Genomic DNA, 20,450 nt, shown 5'->3' with positions numbered 1-20,450 from the left:
CTTCTTTGAGCTGTTCTTTGTCACCACCTCTAAAAGCTTGTTTTTTCTGGCTGAGGACTGCCTTTATGTCGCTTGTGATCCATGGTTTGTTATTGGGGAAACAGCGAACAGTCTTTGCAGGTATGACTGTGTCTACAGAAGCTGATGTATTCAGTAAAACAATCAACCTGTTTGTCAATGTTCATACTGTCCTCATCTGTTTCCAGAAGCACATTCCATATGCAAAATATTGCAATGATGATATGCCATGCGATACATAAACAATTATTGTAGTGTTAAAGAGTGAGGAAGAGTTACAGCCACAAAAAATAACATTAAAGTTCTCGGATGAGGCACTTGCAGTGGGGTTGAGAAAATAAAATGCAGTAATTCTAGTTGGCTCAAAACATTTCAAATACACACCAGTGCTTGTCAGTTTGCATTTTCCCCTACCTGTAAAATATACACACACTGAAGAAAAGTGACAACCAACAAATATATACACTGCCCATCAAAAAAAAAAAGTCGACACCTGGATTTAACCAAGCAAATAGGTAAGAGGCTTCCACTGGATAATTACTGCAGTGATGAATACATTTCACCTGCAGCAACTTTGTTTTTTTGTTTTCATTTGATTCATGTGACTTGTTTGTCATCCCTTTTTCTGTCACTATTGATGCACACCATGTGACTGAAACTGATCAGCTGATGAAGCAAGTGATCATTGCCACAGTCATTTGTGGTGTTTCAGTGCCCTCTGTTGGTTCTTCAGCTTAACAGCAGCAAGGTCTATGTGGACAAACCAAAACACATCAGGTTCATTCACAACTGCAATTTCCAAACAGCGAATACCTGCGTTAGTTTCTCTCTCTGGTCTGTCGAGACGTCATACAACAAATACGACACAGAAAATGCAGACTTCTGAGACTTCTTACATGTATTATGTATTATTATATGTGGAGCCCGGTATTTTCACCAGAACATCAAAACTACCCTGAGGCCTACTTAAAAGCCAGTTCAGCTATGTATTGGTTAAAAACTGCTTACTTACTCACATGAAGCTCAATCTTTGTTGTTTCAAATACATTTGATTAAATCTCCAACATGATGCATTCTGGGTTTATTTCTTTATGATACCATTGTGTATGAATGAAAGAAGTCGGTCTAGGTAAAACTATAGAATGTATAGTAAAATTGAGACTGAAAATCATCCCTCTGTTATATTCAATTTGGCAATACCATGTTGTCTGTGTTTTCCATATAACAGATAAAGACAATGAACTGTTTAGTTATTCTGTGCGAGAAAAAAAATCCATCAAAATGAAGACCACTTTCACTTTTGTTTTATAAATTGTTTTGCTCCCTGCTGGCCCTGTGACTTCCTTCCCTGTGGTGAACCATTCCTGCCCTTGTTCATGACTGTAAGGCTGTGTCCAAATGTAAAGTGATGGTTAAATGTAATGCTTCATACAACCGGGACTTCATCATAATAATGTGCTTTAAATTTTGACCATAATGAGCTGCCATCTGCCTCGACTGGTTGGGGTGAGAGTGGGGATGGACAGCAGATGGAGAACAGAGAAACAATACAGAACAATGAACATTTTGGAGGTCGATGAGGCCTCCAGAAGATCAGAGACGCCTCAAGAGAGAACAAACACACTTTTGTACTTCAGTTTGGGTATGGAGTTTAGCTGTTTCCTGTCAGCATGTTGGAGCACTGTTCACCATACTTTGATATTACACCTTTTCTCTTTCCATCAGTTTAGTTTGGCTTCTTTGTTAACTATGCTCCTCGGAAATAAATAACTTCTCTGTACCCTAGCCGAGTTGCAGAGCAACATTCTTTCAAATCTGATCAGAGAGGAGGAAGAGACTCAAGAACATTTTCGTGTGTCTAGAAAAAGAAGTATACTGTAGGTTTGAGCACATATAAAGCAAGATTTGGATCAGCAACTCAAAATAAAAAGAGGAGTGAAAACAACATGAACATATTTCTGATGTGCTTTTCATTTTAAAGTCACTACAATGCAGTAGCTACACCGAGGCAGCGACTCTGTTTCAATTCGATAAAAGATGAGGGCTCATTCTACCCTTATCTCTCCTCATTTGACAGCATTTGTTTATCAGGAGCTGGTCGGTACAGTTTTTAAAGGCCAATAATCTCATACCTCAGTAGCCAGCTGACACTGGGCCTTATTACCTCGGCCAAGGAGGTTATGTGACACCCGGCGTTTGTGTGTCTGTCTGTCTGTCTGTCTGTTAACAAGATAACTCAAAAACGCCTGGGCAGATTCAGATGAAATTTTGAGGGGATGTAGTCTATGGTAAGAGGAAGAGCTGATTTAATTTTGGTGGCAATCCGGAAAGGATCCTGGATTCTGGATCACTTTGAGTGTGCACCTGCAACCTTTAGAGCAATCTAAAGCTGGACTCTTTCTTTCTTTCTTTCTTTCTTTCTTTCTTTCTTGCCGTTGTCATTAGGGCTTGCTCTGGGGGTTCAGGCCTTATGGGTTCTGAAAAGCATCTTGAGGCAATCTGAATTGTAATTTCCATTATATAAATAAAATTCATTTGAACTGAATCATTCAATTCAGTCTTTTATGTATTTACTGTAGTATTCTGAAAGAAATGTATTGAAGAGACTAAACAAAGAACATTCCAAAATAATTTCTTTTCGTCAAATATTGACTTAAGTGATGTCTGTTTGTCTTGGTAAGTTTCATTTCTAACTTTTTATTTCCCTACAAATTCGACTATGGGTGCATATGGTACCACTGCAATGTCATTATGAGAGTCATCATGATCAGGCGGAGGAGAAATGTAAGTTTTAGTGCTGATGTTTAGGAGTCTGGCGCCACAATCAGCTGACTTGCGTGAACGCGCCCCTTTCTGTTTATGCGCGCTTCCGTGAGGCGGAGGTTTGGCATCCGACGAGGTGCGGCTGTCAGAGCAGCAGGAGAGGAGGAGGACTGATTCAGACACAAGGTAAATATCGGAGATTAAACGCAGAAACAGAGAGTGTTTGCACAGTAAATTGATTCTGTTGACTCGTAGCAGGAATTCAGTGTTGTTTGGATACGAGGGCAGTTATCAGGCTGCAGAAACGCACTAACGTGTTACCGTAGGGCCTCGATACCTGTCTGTCTTCTTCCAAACTTGAAAATGAAGGCGAGGCCGCAGTCCAATGCTATCTGTTCTGGTTTGACTGGATTTGCTCAGCATGTGACGCCGCCTTAACCAAAGCTGACTTTTGTTTTTCACAGTGGAGGAGTTAGTTTGCCTGATTTGGTGGAAAAATTGAATAGTTTTAACACGTTGTAGCTGATAAACTCTAAAAACCTCATTGAAAACTTTTTATTCAAAATGGGAGCAAACAGCTTGTTATTCTCATGACGTATTTCCTCTAACTCTTATCATGTTTGCTGTCTGTTTTTATGCTTAGAAGACAAGATGATTTCTTAGCTACTGCTTTTCCAGTAGTACTGATCAAACGGGCTTTGTATGAAATGTTTTCCATCCTCTGTGATTTAATTTAGAGAAGCCTAACTTTACCCAGAAACACTGTCCGTGGTCTCTACAATCAGATTTTCAGTCTGCAAATTGCTTGACAACTTAACTGTAGACTAAAACTAAAGGAACAAAAGAAAAAAACTTACTGTCACTTATGTTTAATGCAAAGTTCCACTGGAAGTGGTTCTGTAGGTCCAGAGGCAGGCTTTGCTGGCTTTACAAATCACGTTTACGTTTGCTTTCTCCTGAACTGACCTTAATTTATAACCTCCAACAATATGACCTCATGACCTGATGATGCCATGGTGATGTCAACAGAGTTATTTTTACTTGTACTGGAGACGTAATTTTCAAAGAAAGCTTAAAATCCAGGCAGCCATCGTGGACTTTAAAAGAAGCTGGAATTCTATTGGCTTCACGGCGCTTTGAATTCTTGTTTGTCTCTGGTTAGTCTCACCAGCTTTATGGAGGCCACGTCCTAAAATCGGCGATGGATGATCATTATAACTGCACATAAATGATGTCACCAGATTATATTTGCAGTTGTATGCAAATCCAGAAAGGACTCATCGACTGTTAACAGTTTGCTGAAACTAAATGGGATGAGCTGAAACAGTGAAGCCACTAGAGAATTTGTTTTGACTTTTGGCTGGACAAAATCAGCAATATAAAGGCATCAGTTTGTTTGCTACAGTATTGCAATGAATATTTTTAATTATTGGAAGACATTTCTAGACTAAGTGATGAATTGTTTGTTCAGTAGTAAAAGTTTGTTGCAACTGGAGTTCTTGCAAAGCATTCGACTGAATATGTATTGAACAATGTGACGCTCACAGTACCTGGCAGAATGTCCAGGAAAAGTGAAATTACACACTTTAGTGTAAATAGTCATCAGAATACACCATAAGGGCGATCATTTGACTGTTTCCCTAGATGTTGTGAATCAGAGATGCTGTGGTTAAAGAACAAGGAAGTGAAGGAACAATGGGAGGAAAAAAATTGATCTTTTATGTTGACATATCTAAAACCTTTGTTTCTCCACCAAGGAATGCGGTGAAGTTATGTGACGATCGGCACTGGTCTGTCTGTCTGTCTGTCTGTTACCAATGTTACTCAAAAACAGATTTACGGATTTTGATGAAATTTTCAGGGAAGGTCAGAAATGAAACAAGACGACATGGTCATCAATATCCCCCCGCCACATGTGATGTCTATGAGTCTATATCCAAAATAGTGATCAAGGGCCATAACTCTGTTAAATATTATCACACAGGTCTCATTTTCGAACTTGATCAAGGTGTCCATGGTGTGAAGCTACACTCTAAATTTCGTAATCCTAGCTGTAATAGTTTCCGAGAAAAGCTGTCCCCTTCATCTCGGACGGACGGACGGACGGACGGACGCGCGGAAGCATGGATGGACGGACGGACGGAGGCCAAACCTATATCCCCCTTTTCCACTTCGTGGAGGCGGGGGATAACAAGGACCAACTGATTAGATTTTGACAGTGATGCGGCTTACAGTCTGGATCCATGGATTTGTTCAAGATTTCTGTATCATTGCGAGATAGCGGCACGGCGTCACTGTAACTATGACAACAAGTGAACACTACATCAGTTGCCTGCTGACGATCACAATTGCAATCCTACTACAAATCGAACGCTGTGGACCACAGATTTTTTAAAGGTTTCATTCGTCGGAAATCATCCAACAACTGAGCAGCCTTGGAGTACTGCGCTTTGCGTTATATCTTTTACTTTTTCAAAGAATGTCAACAGCATTAGTCTTCAGTCATTGTTCTTTATCTTCCTCTGCAGGTGAGAGACCTCAGTACTTGATCATGTCCAACACTGGCCTTATTCAACGCATTCGCAACACTGATAAGCCCTCACCAGCAGTACAAGGTGAGATCTGGTGATGTCACAGTCATGCACGCTTTATGTCATACCATGTATAGGAAAGTACATTATGCAAGCCTGTAAACATTTTCTTTTCTTTTTACAGCATGTTCAAAGTTGCTTTTTTGCGCCATGCCCATTGCTCAGATTGCAATTGGTGAGTCCACTCACTAAAATGAATGCCTCTAGATTTCCATTCAAATTCCTCAGTAATGCAGTGGTTTTACTCAGTTGTGAAATGATAAGATGTCTGCATTTCTCTGAATCTGTGGATAAAATAAAAAACTTGTCATTTTATCGCCCATGTGTCCACCAGGGGCAGTACACTTGGAAGACTGTCCTCGGCAGCCCTACATCCCCATCTATTTGATAGTGGTGGGTGTCTTTGGCCTGGTGCTGTCGTTGCTCTCCTGCCTGCCCTGTGCCAAGAAGCCAGAAGATGGCACCACCAACCCACTGAACCGAATCTGCACAGCCTGGAACTCACTGACCTCTTGCTTCCTCTTTTGCTGGTTTATCACTGGTGAGTTTAAACAGCAGTAGGCTGGTAGATGACTCCCACAGAAAGGACACAGTACGACAGAGTCAAGCTGGCTTTAGATTGCATCATAGCCAAGAGAAAAACTTGTTTCTGGTTGGCGGACATCAGTTAAAACAGTTGTCATAGGCAAATCCCCGTTCTAAATTTACACCAGTCAGATTAAACATTGACATATCAGTCGAATGCAGTACAGCTGAGTAGCACCACAAACTGTTGTCTCCAAAATTCTAGCACTGTTGAGTCAATGCATCTCTAAAGTAGACACAAGGTCCATAAAAACTGTTTAAACCAGTCTGAAATTTTCCCCAATAACTGCATTTTAGCATTAATGGTCAATATGATTTAGTTTTGTTATGTTTTTTTTTACATGAATTTGCCAAAAAGGTATATTTCATGCACAAATGAAACTGGGTTTCTATAAAATTGTGTCAGTTGGTTATAAGATATAACCCATAGAAAAAGTGGCTGCATAAGAATTCACCCCCTTTGGTCAATATTTACTAGATGTACTTTGGCTGCAGTTACAGCATTGAGTCTACACACGTGGACAAAATTGTTGGTACCCCTCAGTTAAAGAAGGAAAAACCCACAATTCTCACTGAAATCACTTGAAACTCACAAAAGTAACAATAAATAAAAATTTATTGAAAATTAAATAATCAAAATCAGCCATCACTTTTGAATTGTTGATTAACATAATTATTTAAAAAAACAAACTAATGAAATAGGGCTGGACAAAAATGATGGTACCCATAACTTAATATTTTGTTGCACAACCTTTTGAGGCAATCACTGCAATTAAACGATTTCTGTATTTGTCAATGAGCGTTCTGCAGCTGTCAACAGGTATTTTGGCCCACTCCTCATGAGCAAACAGCTCCAGTTGTCTCAGATTTGATGGGTGTCTTCTCCAAATGGCATGTTTCAGCTCCTTCCACATATGTTCAATGGGATTCAGATCTAGGCTCATAGAAGGCCACTTTAGAATAGTCCAATGCTTTTCTCTCAGCCATTCTTGGGTGTTTTTGGCTGTGTGTTTTGGATCGTTGTCCTGTTGGAAGACCCATGACCTGCGACTGAGACCAAGCTTTCTGACACTAGGCAGCACATTTCTCTCCAGAATGCCTTGATAGTCTTCAGATTTCATCGTACCTTGCACACTTTCAAGACACCCTGTGCCAGATGCAGCAAAGCAGCCCCAAAACATTACTGAGCCTCCTCCATGTTTCACCGTAGGGACAGTGTTCTTTTCTTCGTATGCTTGGTTTTTGAGTCTATGAACATAGAGTTGATGTGCCTTACCAAAAAGCTCCAGTTTGGTCTCATCTGTCCAAAGGACATTCTCCCAGAAGCTTTGTGGCTTGTCAACATGCATTTTTGCAAATTCCAGTCTCGCTTTTTTATGAGTTTTTTTCAGCAGTGGTGTCCTCCTTGGTCGTCTCCCATGAAGTCCACTTTGGCTCAAACAACGACGAATGGTGCGATCTGACACTGATGTACCTTGGCCTTGGAGTTCACCTTTAATTTCTTTGGAGGTTGCTCTGGGCTCTTTGGATACAATTCGAACGATCCGTCTCTTCAATTTGTCATCAATTTTCCTCTTGCGGCCACGTCCAGGGAGGTTGGCTACTGTCCCGTGGGTCTTGAACTTCTGAATAATATGAGCCACTGTTGTCACAGGAACTTCAAGCTGTTTAGAGATGGTCTTATAGCCTTTACCTTTAAGATGTTTGTCTATAATTTTTTTTCGGATGTCCTGGGACGATTCTCTCCTTCGCTTTCTGTTGTCCATGTTCAGTGTGGTACACACCTTTTCACCAAACAGCAGGGTGACTACTTGTCTCCCTTTAAATAGGCAGACTGACTGATTATGAGTTTGGAAACACCTGTGATGTCAATTAAATGACACACCTGAGTTAATCATGTCACTCTGGTCAAATAGTTTTCAATCTTTTATAGAGGTACCATCATTTTTGTCCAGGCCTGTTTCATTATTTTTTTTTAATAATTATGTTAATCAACAATTCAAAAGTAATGGCTGTTTTTGATTATTTAATTTTCAATAAATTTTTATTTATTGTTACTTTTGTGAGTTTCAAGTGATTTCAGTGAGAATTGTGGGTTTTTCCTTCTTTAACTGAGGGGTACCAACAATTTTGTCCACGTGTGTATATGGATAGGCTTCATTCAGCCTTGCACATCTGGACTCTCCACCACACTGCTTTTTACGAAACTGCTCCAGCTCTGTCAGGTTGTATGGAAATCATGAGTGAACAGTCCTTTTAAAGCCCAGCCACCAATTTTATGTTGAATTAGTCTGGATTCTGACTTAGCCACTCCAGAACATTCACCTTGTTGTCTTTAAACCAGTGGGTAGCTTTGGCTGTTTGCTTCAGGTCGTCGTCCTGCTGGACAACAAATCTACTCCCAAGTTGCCGTTCTCTTGCAAACTGCATCAGGTTGTCCTCCAGGATGTCCCTATGCTGTCCTGTATTCATTTTCCATTCCGCCTATACAAGCTTTCCTAGGCCTGCTGCAAAGATGTATCCCCACGTCATGATGCTGCCACCGCCATGCTTCACAGTGGGAATGGTGTGTTTTTGCAGTGTTTGGTGTCAGAAAAACACAGTATCTAGTCTGATGGTCAAAAAGTTCCATTTTGGCCTCATCAGACCAAAGATTCTTCTTCTGGTTGAATCAGAGTCCTACCATGTACCTTCTATTGAGCTGTAGTCAAGGTTTAATAGGAGATTTTTTTTTTCCAACAATGGCTTGCCACTGACCCATAATCTCTCTCATCTCAGCTGTTTGTGCTAGATTTCTTCTGTTTCTAAATGATGAATTGCCATGAATATCCCTTCAAGCTCAGTGACACATTTGTTGCTGTTGCATTAGACTGCATTTGAGACATGTGATGAATAAGCAGGCAGCTATGCATATTTCTCGAACCGCAACTGAACTTGGTTCGTCAGGTCATGTGGTGACGTGGTCCGTCTTACTGTTGGGGTTGAGCTAACTTTGTGAACTATGAACTACAAAGTGTCTAGAAGAACGGAAGTGGAGGAAATGCTGCTCTTCCTCCACATAGTAATCTCTTGCATAATGCCCTGTTGAATTGTTGTTGTCTACTTGTGAATTGGAGCTGGTATACTAAGTGAGTCCCTGTGCTGTTAATGTTGCGCATACACGTTAGCATGCGCGTGAACGTCTCAAGTCTTCACTGAAATCAATCATAGAGGGCCACATTCCAATAATATGAGATGCATCTGTACTATGATGAGTGCTAGATCTTCTACATTGAGATAAAAATGCCTTGAATCCATCTCTGTCTTTGATTAAATTGATGGCTCAACACAAAATTCCCAAGAAGCGCTGCACAAAGGGTGCTGCACGAAGTACTAAAGATACAGCCTCATAGGGGGTTGAGTCATTTTGAAACCTGCTTTTTGTCAAACAGTTGAAATTTTGGATGGATAAGAGTTAAATCTTGATTTTCAGTCATCTCTTATATGATTTAGTAATCGCCTGCAGTTGTAATGTTGATCATTTTGCCAGAATGTTAAAAATGTCACGGGGGGGTTGAACAGTTTTGCTTGCAACTGTACAATGAATTATAATAATGGTTTCAGCTGCTGTTCTAAAACCACAGAGGAAGCGCATGACTGTCAACTGTCCTCTAAACTTCACAGCTTTGTTCAGTGAGGTTCATTACACACTTGATGATACAGAATTTAGCCAAAATATCCCTCATATTTCTGCCAAACATTAACTAAATGACACTACTTGCGAACACACAGTGTGCTATGAAGTTAGATTGTCGACGGACTCATGTCTAACTACTGTTTTTGTTTATTTTTTCTAGGTAATGTGTGGATCTACTCTATTTATCAGCCCAACTACAACAGGAACACCACACATGTAGAGCCGTACTGCGACAAGACGCTCTACCTCTTTGCCTTCTGGACCACCACGCTGGTTTACATCCTCCTGTGTTTGTTCCTGTTCGGTGGCTGCTGCGTTCTTTTCTGCTTCTTCCTGTGTGGCCGTGCCGATCCCGACGACAATGTCTAGAGACGTCGTCGTTTCAGGATTGAAAACACACATCTGTTGTTGCAATAGTGGCACTTTCCCACTTGATTGTAGCATTTGGAAACATGCCCTTAAAAAATGAGGAACAGTTGCACAGCCTTCTGTAGATACATGCTTCACTGTAGAATAATGTAAATAACATTTCCAAGTGTTTTCTCATCGCTGAATATTTTCTACCTCTGCAGACGTTGTGTGCATTCTGTTTGTATTCTCTAAGGGATCCAGTGTTTTCTTTGATCACCTTTTAAGCCTCCTAATCACAATGTTAAAGTCTTTATACACTAAATACTAAGATTGCTTATTATGTACCACGATTTATGATTCTTACAATGAAAGAGATGTTATATTTTGTCATCTAAAGAAATAAATGAAATGAAGACAAATAAATAAGTGTCAATATGGTGTATGAAAATAGCAATAATAACAAAAAGAATGTAAAAAAATCATATAACATTACTCAGTGTGGTCTATATACACACAGTCGTACGTTCCAGAGATATAAACACTGAACTGTACCCAAAGAATCAGGTGTTTTAGCTAAATAAGCCAAAAAACATTGACACATTCTATCAATCAAAGACTGCTGAGTTGAGGGAACCAGTGTATCTGATCTTTTCCATACTTAACAAGTAGGTGATCTCTGATAACCGAGTCTTAAATGAGGGTCACCTTCGTTTTTCCAGAAGGATAAAATGTCAAAAGTCGTCTGATGGTGGTTTTATGGAGAAGCAGTTTGTTTGTTGTCCTGAGTGTACGGGCAGAGGATTGGGGAGTGATCAGTTCTGGAGATAAAGAGGTCTGTGATGCATTTATGGGTCAGTAGCAGGATTTTGAAGTCGATCTGTGATGAGACACGGAGCCAGTGTAGGGAGTGGAGAACGGAGGTCATGTGAACATATTTATCCCATCAGGCTCCTGGCAGTGCAGTTCTGGATGAACTGAAGCTGCAGGATGTTTTTTGCCAGGAATCCCAAAGAAGAGCCCATTGCAGTCATCCAACCATGAGGAGATAAAGGCATCGTCAAGTTTCTCTGTGTCTGAGAGAGTTCGAGTTGGACGAAGTTTGGAGATGTTTCTCAGATGATGGAATGAGGTCTTGCACAGTCGGGTTTTGTGATTTGTGAGGATCAAACCTGACCCCCAGATTAGTGGCTGAAGATGACAAGGGAATGGCCTGGCTGTCTAAGCTGAGCTGGGATATGGGAGCTGACTGAACCTATTGGGTGTGCCAACAAGAAGTACCTCAGTTTTGTTGCTGTTTAACTGCAGGAAATTGCTGTTCATCCATGCCTTTATCTACTCAAGGCAGTTTGTGATGCCCAACAGAGTAGCAGAGGGATTTGGGGCTATTTTAACCCTCCTGTTGTCTTCATTTACACCAAAAAATATTGTTTCCTAATCCAAAAATTCAGCAAAAAAATCCCCAAATTTCAGAAAATTTGCTAAATCTTCAGGAATAAAATTCCAATAATTCCTTAAAAGTTTTATTTTTAAAAATCCCCCAAATTTGACAAGAAAATTTTTGTAAATATTTTTTAAAAATGAGGAAAAATCTTCTAAAAAAATCCTAAAATTATCTACAGTGAGTACATATATATCAGTAAAACTTATGATATTTTCTTTAAGAATATTTCCAAAAAAATCAACCAAAATCCAGCACCTTCAGGAAGAAAATTCCACTAATTCCTTAAAAAAATTATTTTAAAAAAATTCCACCAAATTTGGCAAGAAAATTCTTAGAAATATTTTCAAAAAATGAGTAAAAATCTTCCAAAAAAATCCCAAAATTATCCAAAAATGATTACATATATATCAGTAAAACTTACATTTTCTTAAAGAACATTCACAAAAAAATCAACCAAAATCCAGCGAAAATCGCTGGATTTTGGTTGATTTTTTTTGTGAATGTTCTTGCACAAACTTTTTATGAGCATTTCTTTTTCTCCACCAAAAATGTTCAAAGATTTCCCAAAAATGTTTAAAATGTGGACATAAAACTGCATTTTTTTCCCCACATTTTCAAACTCTATAGCGGGCCAATTTGACCTGCAGGATGACACAAGGGTTAATATAAAGCTGAATGTCATCAGCATAACGGTGAAATGACAACCCATGTTTGCTGATTACGCAGCCGAGGGGGAGCATATATAACAGAACAGAACGGGGCCGAGAACCCCGCATTAAGGGAAAATTATACTATAATTTTTACACATGAAAAACTTTTTTTTAATCACATACAAACATGCAAAGTGTTGTTTAAAATTGCTCAACTTGCTATATTTTATTGATATGTAAAGTGCCAGTTGACACCCTTAGTGATGAACCCACAGACATTTTATGCGGTTCCATTCAGCTTTACAGAATGTTTTATCACTTCTCTGTTTCGGCTTTACAACCTGCAACTTTGGGGTTTTGCGTCCATCTCATGATTCTCATCAACCTCACTCGGTACATCGCTCATAAACACTGCCCGTGCCAGTGCAAATCAGCTCTGTTGACTATATTAATTACTACTGTGTAGTAACTGCACATACCTTGTCTATTTTAACCATATTTCTTACATCTCTTTACTTACTATTTTATTTTATTTTATCTGCACTTGCACCAAGGGCAAGAGAGAAAATTCCTTGTAAGTGCAAAAACCTACTTGGCAATAAAAACCGATTCTGATTCTGATTCTGATTCTAGATATGAAAGAACTGTGGCAATCTCACTGATCACTTCCTGCCCGACATCATGTGAATCATGCCCACAGCCTTGGACTCCAGTTAGTGCCAGTGCTTTCCCCTCCTCCTCACCTTTTCCTCTCTCTTAGGTTTCACGTGTGCCCATGAGGCTGCAGCAACAATGAGCCATCTCTTCTTCTGACGCCCAATTCCGTACATCCAGGATCTCCCCTGCTTCAGCACCCAGACCCTCCACCTTGTATTCCTCTCAGCTAAGTCCGTTTATTGTTGAGCCAGACTGGTAGTTTAGCCATATTGTTTAGGTTAGTATTTGGTACATTAGTCTTTGGTATTTAATAGGTTTGTATTAATTCATAGTCTCAAATTCTTTAGTCTTGACCAGGGGTGTCAAACATGCGGCCTGCGGGCCAAAACTGGCCCACCAGAGGGTCCAATCTGGCCCATAGGACGACTTTGTAAATTATAAAAATTACAGAGAAGACATTAAGTGCAAATTATAAATTTGTAAAGCTATAAATTTAAAATAATTTCTAGACCATGACAAATTGTTTTGATCATAAAACAAAATGCTATATTGCTCTTTTGTCATTTTGTGTCTAACCCTAACCACTATTCCACTGTGCAGCCCTGATCTGTAAGTTGTATTCTGTAAATGATAAATTGAGGTATAATATTGTTGAAATTGAATTTATTTTTCTTAACAAATTTTATCCACCCATCCATTCTCTATACACCGCTTTATCCTCACTAGGGTCGTGGGGGGTGCTGGAGCCTATCCCAGCTGACTCAGGCGAAGGCAGGGGACACCCTGGACAGGTCGCCAGTCTGTCACAGGGCTACATATACAGACAAACAATCACACCTACAGGCAATTTAGAGTCATCAATTAACCTCAGCATATTTTTGGACTGTGGGAGGAAGCCAGAGTGCCTGGAGAAAACCCACGCATGCACAGGGAGAACATGCATACTCCATGCAGAAAGATCCCAGGCTCAGGCCAGGATTCGAACCAAGGATCTTCTTGCTGCAAGGCAAAAGTGCTAACCACTATACCACTGTGCAGCTCTTAACCAATTTCAGTTTCTTCAAAATGTTTTGTAGAACAGATAATTCCATCAATGTGAAAATTTTCAGAATGTACTTTTCTTGCACTAAAAAAAAAAAAAAAAAGGAGTTGTCATTATCTGTTGGTTATTATGCTGTGATTTTAATGCTCCGACCCACTTGACATTAAATTGGACTGTGTGTGGCTCCTGAACTAAAACGAGTTTGACACCCTGACAGACTGTATATTGATCTCGTATTATCGCCCCATTTCCCAGGTTACTATAGTTGGAGTAAGCTTTCGTGTTTGTGTCATGTATTCTGCTACTGCCTGCTTAGATGTAACCTTCTGTGGGTTTTTGGTTAGTGTTTGTATTAGTTCTAGTGTGCAGTTATTCATATGAAATTACTGAATTCATTGTCCACAACTTGTTCACATTTTTTGACTACTTTATTATTTATTCTTTAAATAATCTGTGTGTTTGAGTAGGATAAAAGGACAGCATCTGGAATTTCATTAAACAATTGTGTGTAATGCATCATGCATGAACACTAGCTTTGCTAGCCTCAGTGGATGGTTAACACAGTTTAGTTTCTTTTAGATTTTACTTGTGCAAGTGACCAAGGAAAATAGTATGCAGACACTCACAGAATGTTTCACTTCCTTATATGCACACATCATTCAGAATAAAAGCATGAATAAAAATACAATTGGTAAAGTTGTATAAATTTCACGTTGCTTAACAGAAAACCCTTGTGCAATTACGTCAGCACATGAAGAAAAAGCGTGAATTTTCATGGAAAGCGACGCCCAGCTTTTGGACGGTATTGTATATACACTACCATACACTGAGTTTGTGCTTCTCAACCCGCCCAGCCAGCGTCAGATGGGTTATATATGTAAAATTGAATTGAGCTGAATCATGCAGTGTCCTCTTTTATGTAGTTGCTGTAATATTCAAAAATAAATTAATTGAAGAGTAAAAACAAAAAACATTTCAAAATATTTTGTTTTCATCAGTGACTGACTCAGGTGATGTCCATATATGATTCATCACGATCAGGGGGTGGAGAAATGTAGCTAAGTGTTTTAGTGCTGATTTTTAGGATTCTGCAACCGCAATCAGCTGACTGCGTGAACGCGCCCCTTCATGTTTATGCGCGCGTCCGTGAGGCGGAGGTATCCGGCAAGGTGCGACTGTGAGAGCAGCAGGAGAGGAGGAGAACTGTGATTCAGACACCAGGTAAATGTAAAAGATTAAACGCAGAGACAGAGAGTGTTTGCACAGCAAATGAATTTGTTCAGCATGTGACGCTGCTTTTACTAAGGCTGAGGTTTTTTTTGTTTTGTTTTTTTCAGTGGAGGAGTTAGTTTGCGTGATTTGGTGGAGAAATCGAAAGTTCGGTAAAGTTGGAAAGATCACAGATTCGGACTTCCGGCATCAGTAACTCATGAGATACACGTTGTCAAAACATAAACGATGCCTCTTTCCCATCTTTGTAAGGTAGACAGTGTGCTGCTAGCCCAGTTTCATCAAAAGTGTCTGTCTTTTAAGCTGCAGAAATAACATTGGCGTCTATGCGCAGCCGGCTGTGCGACGAGTGAACAGGGACCGTCTGCAAATAGCAAAACCGCTGCAACAGCGAAGAGAGACGCAACACAGATATTCAGTACCTTAACTTTAATACACTCTACTGGTTCCTGCTGATCATACTACAACACTTGAATTGATATTAAATTCCATCCATTCATGAGCTATACACCGCTTAATCCTCATTAGGGTCGCGGGGTGCTGGAATCTATCCCAGCTGACTTAAATAAAAAACCTGAATATTGAGAATTTTTTATTTTATTGTTATTTTATTAGTAATGAAATTCAATAATTTCACTCTTATGTACTGTAGTGTCACCAAATTTACTGCAGCCATCACCTGGCCCCTGCTGATCATACTCCAACTCTTGATTTGATATAAAAACTTTTTTTTTCATAATTTAAGGAATTTGTATTGTTTTATTGTTATTTTATTAGTAATAAATTTGAATAACCTTACTCTTATGTACTATAGTGTCACCAAAATCATTGGAGCTCTCAATTGTCTCCTGCTGGTCATACTACAAGTCTTGGTTTGACATTAAATTTGTTTGTCATAATTTTAAGGATTTTTCAAAATTATTTTATTAGTAATAAAATTCAATATCAGAGATATGAGATCCCAGAATTAGCCACAAGGGTGAGACTCTGGCAGAACCATAGACTGTATATATAGTGGACATAGCATCTGGCTCCAGAATTGAAGCCAACCCGGAAGTGTCAAAAACTTGCAATATCACGCCGTCCGCTAGGGTTGGCTCCAAAAAGCTTTTTCTCCATAGACCCCAATTCATTTTTGGGAAAAAATAAAATTTGATAGACTGATTTTCTACAGCTCAGGATTCTTTTCCTGTTAGTTTTCATGGTCAAAATGAGAGATCAGGTGGCCGATCTTAAAATAAATCAATACTGAGTTTTAAATAAATCGTTAAAGTTGGCGGAGCCAGGGGGCGTGGCTATACTTGATTGACAGTCCCATTGACTGGTCCTGCCCCTCATTGCTCTCCGGTCCAGCCTGTTTGATGACGCTTTTTACGTCACTGGCTCCAAAAAATCCAAAATGGCGACCAGGAAGTAGCAAAATCCGGGCTTCATTTTCTCGGCGTTGAAACCAGCGGGTGAGGTCACGGTTAGTTCACGTCTGAGAACAACAGCTAAATAAGGGAACATTGTGATATTATAACCTGTGATTGATGATCAAATTATGCCATAATCTAAATAATGTGTTTAAGGTAATTCAAATACCTATTTTTCTAATCTTTGTTTAAGAAGTAACCAGGTCAGAACAGCAACTCACTGTGAAAACTGATGTTTTATGGTTACCAGGGGAACTGATGTTTTTGATAGATTGGACTAAAGTGCGGTACTGATGCTTTATGAAATGGAAATGCTTTTAAGAATTTTGATTACTGTGAAACTGAGATGTTTTAGAAAGAGTTTTGACTACTGTTAAACTAAAAGGTTTTTAACTTGGTAATGAGGTGAGAAGTCAAGAGCTAAGGTGAACTAGGGTCAAGTGTTCACGATGAAGGTTATTAAACTCAAAATAAACTTTAGGGATTTTTATAAATCTGTACACATTGTCCAAAAGATTGCACAATGAGACACTGCCATCCGTTCCTCCATTTCCTGATCAGGGGCCTGCTCTTAGCTGGAGACAGCGGGGTGGCTAGTCAGTTCAAAATAATTTCAGTTCCTCAAACATGAAGAGTCCATGTGATCGGTGGATGGGAGAAGGGTGCGAGTTGGGAGGGGGGAAAGATGAAGTCATTGCTCAAGTTAATTTAGTATGAGATCATTACGTATGTTAATAATGTCACATCACGTATGCAAAATCTGTAGACAGCAGTAATGTTGCACCTGATAACAGCACAAGTTGGGAGTTGTTGGGTGGTGGTCACTCAATGCAAACCAGGGTTGAAATGCTCTGAGCAAAGGGGATTTTATCTCGCAACTCTGGAGGGGGATTCAACATGATCTGCTACGGAGTATTTGTTCTGCTGGAATTATGGGCTAAAGGACTGCTCTTTCGGCACTGTTTAAAGATTACACAAGAATGTGATCTAAAAATACCGCTGACTGAAGGAACATTACTGAACTCTATTTTCTCTGTGAGGAGCGATACCAAAGTAGATTAAAACAAAGTGTTTATTGGCCCAAACAACAAAGAATGGATTCAAGCAGATCTAAATTTGGACCGAACTACCCCTGGAGCCGCTGAACCACGGAGGCTCGTCGGTCTCCAGGTGAGCAGCCGACTACGTCCAAGTTGACTGCTCTCGAAGTCCAAATTATGTAATCTGGGTGATTGTTACTTCTCTTATATGAAAGCATAGTTCCACTTATGAGTCATGTTAAGCAATCAAAACTATATTAATGTTTGATTGAGTGTTGTGATTTAAGGGTCCAGTGATTCTCTGACAAACAATTAATTTAGTTGGTTTAGGAGATTCACTGTCAAACCTCAGTGTATTTTATCAACTCTTATGTACTGTAGTGTCAGCAAATTTCCTGCAGCCATCAGTTGTCTCCTGCTGATCATACTACATTTCTTGGTTTTATATAAAACATTTTTTTTCATAAAAAAAGATCTCCATATAATGTTACCTGCATTTTTTGCACTGTCTTCCTTTTTCTTATTTATTTTTGTACTGCCTTTATGCTTTTGTACTTTTTCTTTGGAGCTGTTGTAATGGTGAACTTTCCCCACTGCGGGATGAATAAAGTTTATCCTTATCCTTATCCTATTCAGTATCATGTATTTGGGAAAAATAGATGCACTATGGATCTAAAAATATAGTACCACATACGTCAAGAAAAGAGCCATCAAAGCTAATTTACTCAATCCTTAAACTTTGTACACAAGAACGTACACTAAATAGTGTGCACAACTTCACATGGCAATAAACAACCCAAATAAAATAAAAATCAATTACTTTTGGTTTTTAATGTTCCATAATCTACCAAAAAATGGATAAGCATATTTATCTGTTAGAACTAAATATATTTGAGGTATGTACAACAATTTCATTACGAATAAAAAAATCCTTAAAATCATGAAAAATCAAGAGTTGTAGTGTGATCAACAGGAGCCAACTGATGGTTAGACAGAGTGTAATTTTTCCACAGTACATAAGAGTGAAGTTACTGAATTTTATTGTTAATCAAATAATAGTAAAAATGATAAAATAATTTAAAACACATCCTTAAAATTATCAAAAACGTATTTAATGTCAAACTACGAGCTGTAGAATGATCAGCAGCAGTTAATTGATGGCTCCGATGATTTTGGCGATACTACAGTGTGTAAACGTGAAGTTATTGAATTTTTTTGATGTATAAAAATTCCTTAAAATTCAGATTTTTTTCATTTATATCAAACCAGGAGTTGTGGTATGACCAGCAGGGGCCAGTTGATGTTTCCAGTGATTTTGGTGACACTACAGTAAAATGGAGGGAAGTTATTGAAGTTTATTATTAATAAAAATTACTTAAAATGATGTTTTTTTATTCAATACCAAACCAGGGGTTGTAGTATGACGAACAGGAGCCAATTGATGGTTAGATTGTGTTTATTTTTTTCTACAGTGCATAAGAGTGAAGTTGTTGAATTTCATTACAAATAAAAGCCCTTAAAATTATGAAAAATATTTAATATCAAATCAAGAGTTGTAGTATGACCAACAGGGACCAATTGTTTGCTGCAGTGATTTTGGTGACAATACAGTACATAAGAGTGCAGTTATTTAATTTTATTACTAATAAAAAAAATATTAAGAAAGAATTCTGAAAAATGTTTTTATATCAAACCAAGGCTTGTAGTATGACCAGCAGGAGCCAATTGATGGCTGCAGTAAATTTGGTGACACTACAGTGTATAAAAGTTGAGTAATTGAATATTTGTTTAGTGTCTCTCTTCGCTGTTGCAGCGGTTTTGCTATTTGCAGACGATCCCTGTTCACTCTGACACAGCAGGTGTCCATAGGACAATGTTATTTCTACAGCTTGAAAATCAGCTACTTTTGATAAAACTGGCCTTGTAGCACATTGTCTAGCTTACAACGATTCAAAAGAGGCATTGCTTCTGTTTTGACAGCGTATATCTCATGAGTTCTTGTTGCCGGAAATCTGAATCTGTGAATATCTTCTAACCGAACTTGAGGATGCTTCATGCTCCTCTACTGGTGCAGCAGATGTTGTTCTTATATTTCCATGAATAGTAGACCAACTTGTGTGTCTAAAGTGAGACCAGATAATGATCTCACCACAGACATCTCCAGTTAAAACACATATGAGGTTGAAACAGCTTTAAAGGATCAGTTCAACTCACACAATGCAGTTTTTCACCTGGTAAAAGTGATTTCAGATTTTGTGATGTTGTGACTGAAATGCTGTTAATGCACAAGAATTACTTTATTTTTAATTTTTTTCGGTAGACCAACACTTTATACCGTGACACCTGCCTCTTACCTCATTTCACTAACTGCGCATCCTCACTTCATGACAACTTACAGTCTATATTTTCTTCAGACGTTTGATTAAAACATTTTCCTTATGAGGTTCTTCAACCTTGTCAGACTGTTTCCTGTCAGCTGGGAGGTTCCCGTCTGTAAATCCAAAGATGTGAGCAGTTCCGATGATGTGGGAGTTTTGTTGTGATTCAAAGCAACTTGTCGGCTCTCAGTTATTCAGGCTTTCTGCCTCCATCAGTTCACTGAATGTTGCTGACTGCTGTCATTCATTCACTTCCATTTTATACATTTATTTCTTCAGTTTTATTAATTCCATTTTATGTCGATACTTTGCATAGTGAGGTGAACTGACACAGATAGACTGTCTCTGAAGTAAATAATAATGGAATTATTTCCTTAAATTTAGTTTCTGGATTCTCAGATAAACACTTCTACTGCAATGACATGTCTTACAGCATTCTCTGTAGTCTGGGACCATGACAGAGACAAAATAAGTAATTATTTAAAATAAAAATTGGTTTTGAAAAAGAGAAAATAGCTGAAAACAGACAACACTGACATCAGTAGAAAAATTATAAATACAGCGCCCTCCATAATTATTGACACCCCTGGTTAAGATGTCTTCTTTAGCTTTT

At 38.8% G+C, this 20,450-nt stretch overlaps 1 protein-coding gene across 1 annotated transcript; it reads left to right on the top strand.

Moving 5' to 3' along the window:
- Positions 1 to 2,890: 2,890 nt before the first annotated feature.
- Positions 2,891 to 10,401, top strand: LOC127532450 (transmembrane protein 272-like). The gene is made up of 5 exons (XM_051944128.1): positions 2,891 to 2,967; positions 5,310 to 5,396; positions 5,497 to 5,547; positions 5,707 to 5,913; positions 9,794 to 10,401. The coding sequence occupies exons 2-5, from the start codon at positions 5,333 to 5,335 to the stop codon at positions 10,000 to 10,002; spliced, it is 531 nt and encodes a 176-aa protein (XP_051800088.1). The 5' UTR covers positions 2,891 to 2,967; positions 5,310 to 5,332; the 3' UTR covers positions 10,003 to 10,401.
- The last annotated feature ends 10,049 nt before the right edge of the window (positions 10,402 to 20,450 follow it).

Source organism: Acanthochromis polyacanthus, chromosome 23 (assembly GCF_021347895.1).
Source record: "Acanthochromis polyacanthus isolate Apoly-LR-REF ecotype Palm Island chromosome 23, KAUST_Apoly_ChrSc, whole genome shotgun sequence".
Taxonomy (NCBI): domain Eukaryota; kingdom Metazoa; phylum Chordata; class Actinopteri; family Pomacentridae; genus Acanthochromis; species Acanthochromis polyacanthus.
Note: the sequence above shows the minus strand (reverse complement) of the source record. Positions and strands in the feature narration are given on the sequence as shown.